At 36.2% G+C, this 7437-nt stretch overlaps 1 protein-coding gene across 2 annotated transcripts in view; it reads right to left on the bottom strand.

Annotated features, from left to right (window-relative positions):
- Positions 1-372: 372 nt before the first annotated feature.
- The window catches only part of LOC145663582 (ecdysteroid-regulated 16 kDa protein-like), a 46323-nt gene continuing 39258 nt past the window's right edge, over positions 373-7437 (bottom strand). Inside the window, exon 4 of one of the 2 annotated variants that reach the window (XM_081729698.1) lies at positions 373-1391. In XM_081729698.1, coding sequence (XP_081585824.1) covers positions 1305-1391 — 87 coding nt within the window. In that variant the 3' untranslated portion in view covers positions 373-1304. The remainder of the gene's footprint in view (positions 1392-7437) is intronic. The other variant, XM_081729697.1, reaches the window with a different exon arrangement.

The following is a 7437-nucleotide window of genomic DNA, read 5'->3' as shown; positions in this document are numbered from 1 at the left end:
ACATAGCAAATTATAATAAAATTAAAATAATATTCTGTAGTATGAGAGGTCTCTGGTTCGATCTCAGGCTTATGTAAATATGTAGTGGACAACGTCCTGTCTGTGAGTTTTCTTGACATTCTCCCTTTCTTTCAATTAATGGAAGAATTTAAGTAATTTTGAATTATATTTGGCAGCTTAAAATTCAGACAGATTACTAAATAAAGCTAGTAAGGTTGTGTAGGAGTAGGCTTAATGGCAATAGATCAGAGTAGCCAGAATTTTTAGAACAAGGTTGTATGGTACATAAATTAGGTGTACTTCTGCAGATAGACTGATTATTGTTTTTTTATTGCACGTATAAGATGATTTATAAGGTACATTCCAATTTTCTGTAAAAATACAAAGAAAAATTTGGAAACGTATTGTCAATAGTTCACTGTAAAATTACAATGATACTGAACGAAAGAAAGAAAAAAATACTAATATTGAGTATTATGAATAATATTAAATAATAACGGTTTAGATGTTTTTCCATCATCCATTGTATATAATTATATTATCCATTATCGACGAGTAACTCATCACTGCAGCATATTTTACAACAATGAATTTACAACACGTTTGGCAGTAATTTATTTATACAGTTTGACCTTAACTCGAATTTTATTCACGTTTCTTTGAACTCTCCATAACACTCAATGTTAAAATAAACTCTGTATGTCAAATGTTTCAAAATTACAACCTCGATAAGTCAAATATTAAGAGATTCATAATCATATTTAAAAACGTCGATAACTCGAACTTTCGTATCTGCGAACCTCTTCAAGTCGAAGTTTACCTCTGTAAGTCGAATTTCTCTTGATGTGATTTCTATAACTCGAAGCTATATCTCTATGCTGTCATTGTTGCTAATATGTAGAGGTTATATAGTCACTTTTAACGAGAAACGCGGAACCTCAGTATCTCGAATTTTTGATGCGGTCACCTTGATAACTCAAACCTTGATTACCCAAAAAACTCGATAACGCGAATTTTTGTCTATTCCCTTCAGTTTCGAGTTATCGAGGTCTCAGTGTATTTGAATTATTTGTTTAAAATAAAATTATTTAAGTTATTCAGTTTCTCTCTGCTGCTCTACTTTTTAGTGTCACCCTTCGCCACTTCCACTCAGTTCAAAAGAAAAGGAAAAAAAAAAACAGTGTTTGAGAAAGATAAGTCATGTTTGATCTTCAAATTATATTTAGTTGCATAGTGTTAATGTATACAACAATACAGCTGAATGGTCAGCGTCATATTGCTGAGTTCCATTTCATAGCAGTGTGTTATCGTATTATCTTTGCTGGAAGCAGGAAGCAAAATACCGAGTCATCATTTGGTGTCTTCAGGGCCCAGAATATGTTGAAACTCAGCTGGAAAAGTGCAACAGAAGTTAGTAAAATTATATACATACACTAAACATGAACCGTTGCCTAAATACAATAGAAAATACCTTGTTTATATTTTCTTTCGTAGAAGAATTTTACAGTTTATATATATTTGTCTTGTCTTTTTGCTCAGGCATTGATTTTACTCGACTCACAATATAATATTTAATGCTTAATTTGTTGTTATTCAAATGCCCAAATTTATTGTTATGGCGTGCAAAGTTACTCTGCCAGAAATACGATAAATTAAGATTTGAGAAAAGTACTTAATTGAAAAAACTCATAAATTGAAGTATCATTCTTAATTCAGTTTTGCTTCGAAATACGAATATTTGTAACGGAAAATAAAACCTTCTCGTACTCAGGCCTACGATGAAAGAAAGAAGAAAGAAAGAAAAAAAAAGGAACTAATAGCTGAACTTAATGTAGTTTTCGGTGCTGATTTAAAACAAAATAATGAAAAATATCTATCACGTTACGTTTTCTTGAAAAAGTTAATTTTACTTTCATTTGTATGAACTTTTACTGTAAAACGTGCCTTTCTTCTTCAAAATCGGGTCTTGCTCAAGGGCACAAAACGAATTATATAGGTGATTGAATGAGACTTTAATGCAAAATACTAATTACTACAGCATCTAAATCTTTTATAATTAACAGAGACCTAGAGTTAAAGTTTGGAATTAAGCTATTCCAGCAACATGTAAATAAATGGATTGTGAATATGTTTCATTACATTCTCCAGCTGCGTAAGATAACTATAGCCTTCATAATTTCTTCAATTAGTGCTAATGGTATCGTACATTAACAGTTATTAGAATATATTGTAGAGAACACAGCTGAAATATGTCAATACATGCTTGATTCGATTTGGCAAAACTGGAAAGAGTAAACAGTTTCCTCTTACAAGTAGTAGAGCGAACATCGAAGATATTTAAAGGTCACTTTTAACGAATGATTTTTAATTTGGTCTTAACAGCTTTCTAACAATTAATTCCCAATAGTTACACAAAGTTGAACAATATAACTAACTAACTAACTAACTCTATGGCCTATGGAACCCGGAGGTTCAGTGCCGCGTTCACAAAAGCTCTCCACTGACTTCTATCCTTAGCTAATTGCATCCAGTTTCTACTTTGTATTCCTATCTCTGCGAGATCCATCTTAATATTATCCTCCCATCTGCGCCTAGGTCTTCCTAATGGTCGTTTTCCTATGGGTCTACCAGTCAAGACTTTGAAAGCGTTTCTACTTTCTTCCATTCTAGCTACATGACCTGCCCACCTAAGCCTCCTAGACTTGACGACCCTAACAATGTTGGGTAAACCGTATAAACTATGTAGTTCCTCGTTATGAAGTTTCCGCCATTCCCCATTCTCGTTCCTCTTGGGTCCGAATATTCTTCTCAGGATCCTGTTCTCAAATACTTTCAGTCTATGTTCTTCCCTCAGAGTAAGCGACCATGTTTCGCAACCATACAGAACAACAGGCCTGATTATCGTTTTATATATTTTAAGCTTCAAATTCCTCGACAGAATTCGCGACGACAAGAGATTTTGAACCGAGTAGTAACACGAATTCCCTGCTTTTAGTCGACATTTAATTTCTTCGTGAATATGATTTTCGTCTGTTAATATTGATCCTAAATATTTGAAAGTATCCACTTTATCAAAAGCATTATTTAATATTTTAACGCCTCCACAATTTGCCGTATTACGGTCCCGACGCACTTCCATGTATTTAGTTTTCTCTGCATTTACTTCTAAACCCATGTCCCTGCAAGCGTTTAATAAGATCTCTGCATTTATTTCTACTGTTCTCCTATCCTCCCCTATTAAATTTACATCATCAGCATATGCCATAACTTGGTGAATGCCGTTCAACTCTAGGCCCTGGTTGCTATCTTTGATTTTCCTTATGGCGTATTCCAGCACAAAGTTAAATAATAATGGCGACAACGCATCTCCTTGTTTCAGGCCATTTTCGACGTGGAAGCTCGTGGACAACAATTTTCCTACCCGGACTTTACTTTGGGATTCACTTAAACATATCTTAATTAATCTAATTAGCTTTCTCGGTATTCCAAGTTCTGTAAGAACGTTGTATAATGTTTCTCTCCTAACCGAGTCGTAAGCCTTTCTAAAATCAATAAATAGTTGATGTACCGGGGTATTGTATTCCCACTTCTTTTCGAGTATTTGGCGAATGGTAAATATTTGGTCGATAGTTGATCGATTTCGTCTAAATCCGCACTGATAATCTCCAATAATTTCATCTGCGTATGGGGTCAATCTTGCTAACAGAATATTTGAAAGGATTTTATAGGATGTTGACGGAAGAGAAATGCCTCGATAATTATTACAGTCAGTTTTGTCGCCTTTCTTGTGAATTGGAACAATGATTGACTCTTTCCACTCTTGTGGCAATTCTTCCTTGTTCCAGATAAGGAGAATGAGTTTGTGTATCTTGTTCCACAATTTTTCGCCTCCAGCTAAAATTAACTCAGCCGAAATTTCATCTACACCCGGAGATTTGTGTTTCTTTAATTTCTTTATAGCGGCTTCCACTTCTATTCGATTGGGTTCTGGAATATACGGTTCTGCGGTGTGTATCTCCTTTTCTCCACGCACATTAGTTTTTGGCTGCGTGTTCAGCAAATCGTCAAAGAAATCTTTCCATCTATTTAAGATGCTATCCGTATCAGTGAGAACTGTTCCGTCAGATTTCTTTAATATATAAGCACGAGGTTGATAGCCTTTCTTAAATTCGCCGATCCCCTTATACATGTCCCGAATATTTTTATTTTTACTATTATCTTCAAGTTCCTTAATTTTAGCTTTCAAAAAATCCCGTTTCTTTGTTCTAAAAGTTTTGGAAGTTTCCCGCCTGATATCTGCAAAATTTTGTGTAGTTATTTCATTCGGATTTTGTAGCCACCGTAATTTTGCCTGTTTTCTCATCTCTGCTAGTTTAATGCATTCTTGGTCGAACCATGGTTTGTTCCTACGTATTTCCGCGTGTCCCAGTTTTTCTATTGCTGAACTTTTAATGCTATGTCTAATTTCAATCCACGTATCCTCAACACTAGTGCATTCCGAGTCTTCTAAGACCGAGAATCTATTCGAAACTTCAATCTGGTATTCCTCTCTTACCTGGCTCTCTTCTAATTTCTTTAAATTAAATCTCTCCGTTTTCGGAAATTGAATATTACCTTTATTCAACGATAATCTCTCCCGTATTATCGCTACTACCAGGTAGTGATCAGTGTCACAATCAGCCCCTCTAAACGACCGGACGTCAATTATGCTAGATTGTCTTCTTCTAACTACTAAAACGTGATCAATTTGATTATGTGTTTTTCCGTCTGGTGATGTCCAAGTGTATTTATGAACGTCGCGATGTGGGAATTTTGTACTCTTCACGATTAGGTTTTTGGATGTTGCAAAGTTCACGAGTCTAACACCGTTGTCATTACTTTCCTTATGCAAACTTTCGTTCCCTATAATCGGTTTGAAAATATCCTCTCGTCCTACCTTCGCATTGAAATCCCCTAATAGAATCTTCATATGGTATCGCGGGAGTTGGTCAAATATCCGTTCCACTTCTTCGTAAAAACTATCTTTTATATCGTCACCCTTATCTTCAGTTGGAGCATGTACATTTAAAACAATAATATCACACCACCGTCCCTTAAGAGTAATAAAAGAAAGTCTGTCAGTAACAAATTCAACCCGTTTAATTGCTGGTAATATTCGTTTGTGAACGAAAAACCCTGTTCCTAACTGGTGATTTTTATTTCCTTCCCCGTAAAAGAACGTAAAATTTCCGGAATTCTCAGATCCATTTCCTTCCCACCTAACTTCCTGAACTCCTACTAAGTCCATCCTGTATTTCTCTAACTCACTCGTTACAGATTTTAACGCGCCTGCCCTATAAAGACTTCTAATATTCCATGTTCCAAATCTCATGTCCATTTTCTTTTGCTGATGTCGTGCCAAGTTATCAGTCCTTGTCCGAGGCTTTTGTGAATGTTTCTGAACAAGTACCTTTTTTTACAGGATGAGGGTATTAGCCTTACCCAAACCCCCAAGCTGGAGGACCACTCCTAGTCGTCTGTCCGCGACTGCTTATTCAGTATATTCGCAGCTAACCTCTATATCTAGAGGCCTTCTCCTCGATCCGCAACCTGAGGACGCGCCATGCCGTGGTGACAGGAACAATATATCATATCATATTCTTTTTTCCGTGCTAGTAACGTATTGACTGGAATTGGCCACATTCGATCTCTTGCCAGTGCACAGTGGGCCAGAATCAGAATCTGACTGGAAAAAAGTCGTTTTGGCAATTACGTCTAATCTACATTCGAACAGCACAGTTGTGTTAAGTAATAAATAAGGTTTCTTGCTGCGTATCAGTAAACACGGATAACAGCATATAGTGGCGGCAGCAGCACTTCAGAATTGATAGTTCATTATCTGTTTTATAGCGCGCTGAATTGGGGTAGTATGAACGTAAGGTTTGCGGTTTAATTGCGCATGCGAAAAGGCAACGAACGATCGCAAAATAAGCTATGAGTAAACGTATGTATATGTACTTGCTGTTTGACTAAAGTTTTGATTGATTGGTTTACGTTGATGTTCTGTAGAAGCATTTCTAGAGAGTCCAAGTATTCACGTATTGAAGAACTGCTATTGGAAATTGAAATTGAGATTTAAAAATGTACGTTCATGTCTGTATTGAGATCTTTCGTCATGGTGTAGTTTGATATATGTATTTCGAAATACAGTTGTGATCTACTGCCCGTTCTTGCCCGATTTTTATATTTATCGTCTTTTCAAAGTTAGGTGTAGCGAGCCGGATACGCCCTTCCTGACGTGAAGAACCTGTACGAGGTATTGCATTCTAAACCATCAAACGAAGCACTTTATAATTATGATACGAACAGTTATGTAATGTAAATTCTTTCTGTGGATGTTCTTTGCAGTGTGAGAGTGACTTTAAGTGCCTTCAAGGAATACGTTTGAGGAGGAAGTTTCTGTAACAGAGTTTCACATCTTCCCATTCACCATTGTGAACACAAGTTTAGGGATATCATTTACTTCCTTCTCCTGAATTGGTACATTAGTAGGCTTTAAATTACGTATTTGCGTTTCCATTGAACATACCTCTTTTCTCGACAGTTCAGTTCTCTTTTCTGGTACAATAATTTAATGGGTCGACAAAATCTAGGCGACGATAGTTTGGGATTTTGCTAAAAAAAATGCTTTCTCAACCTCCCCATCTGATGTTGAATACAACTGTAAGGGAACGAAGGAGATAGCAAAAATATCGGAGCCACTAGTTCAATTTATCTTCTGTTTGAACTTTCTGCTTATATACATTATGACAACTGCTTCCATCGCAACCCCACTCACACACTAATTTCATTATGTCTCTATCTTTGATGCTATGTTTAATATAATCTTCATGTAAAATCACGATGCGCTCAATTGTCTGATTTACTATTGCTTGTAAATTATCTTCGGGTGACGTGTCAGTTACTATAATATTCTTTTCTCTGAGATAACGCTTTAATTTTGCTTCCCACACCACTTTATACGACGGATATATGTCACAATGTATTGCCTTTGCCCCCAGTCTCAAATGTGAACACTGTCTTTTTGTTAAGTTGTTATCTGTAATAAGTGCCACGACTTCATCCGGAGAATAAGTGTTTGAGAGAATTTTCGCGAATGATAAGCCATTTTGATTTTCGTTGCTCCCTTAAGTGTCGTTTGAGTGATTTCTCCTAATACAACCGCGGCATCTCTTTTTCCAGCAGCTCTCAATGAACATTGAGTAGCCAACACCAGCTCTTACTCAGAATGCTTTGTAACGAGTAGTTGTACAAGTTGTTTCTTCGACTTTGTTTCCGGATCTTCGAAGAGTTTACTAGGTCTGCCTGATTTGCTTGTCAAAGGCCTATGCTCTTGGCTTCAAGAGATCGTTTTGAAACCAGTAAATACTTTATCAGAGAACTTAATGTGTTCTTCCA

The sequence above is a fragment of the Thermobia domestica genome, chromosome 11 (assembly GCF_964235325.1).
Source record: "Thermobia domestica chromosome 11, izTheDome1.hap1.1, whole genome shotgun sequence".
NCBI lineage: Eukaryota > Metazoa > Arthropoda > Insecta > Zygentoma > Lepismatidae > Thermobia > Thermobia domestica.
This window is presented reverse-complemented; position numbering and strand designations above follow the sequence as displayed.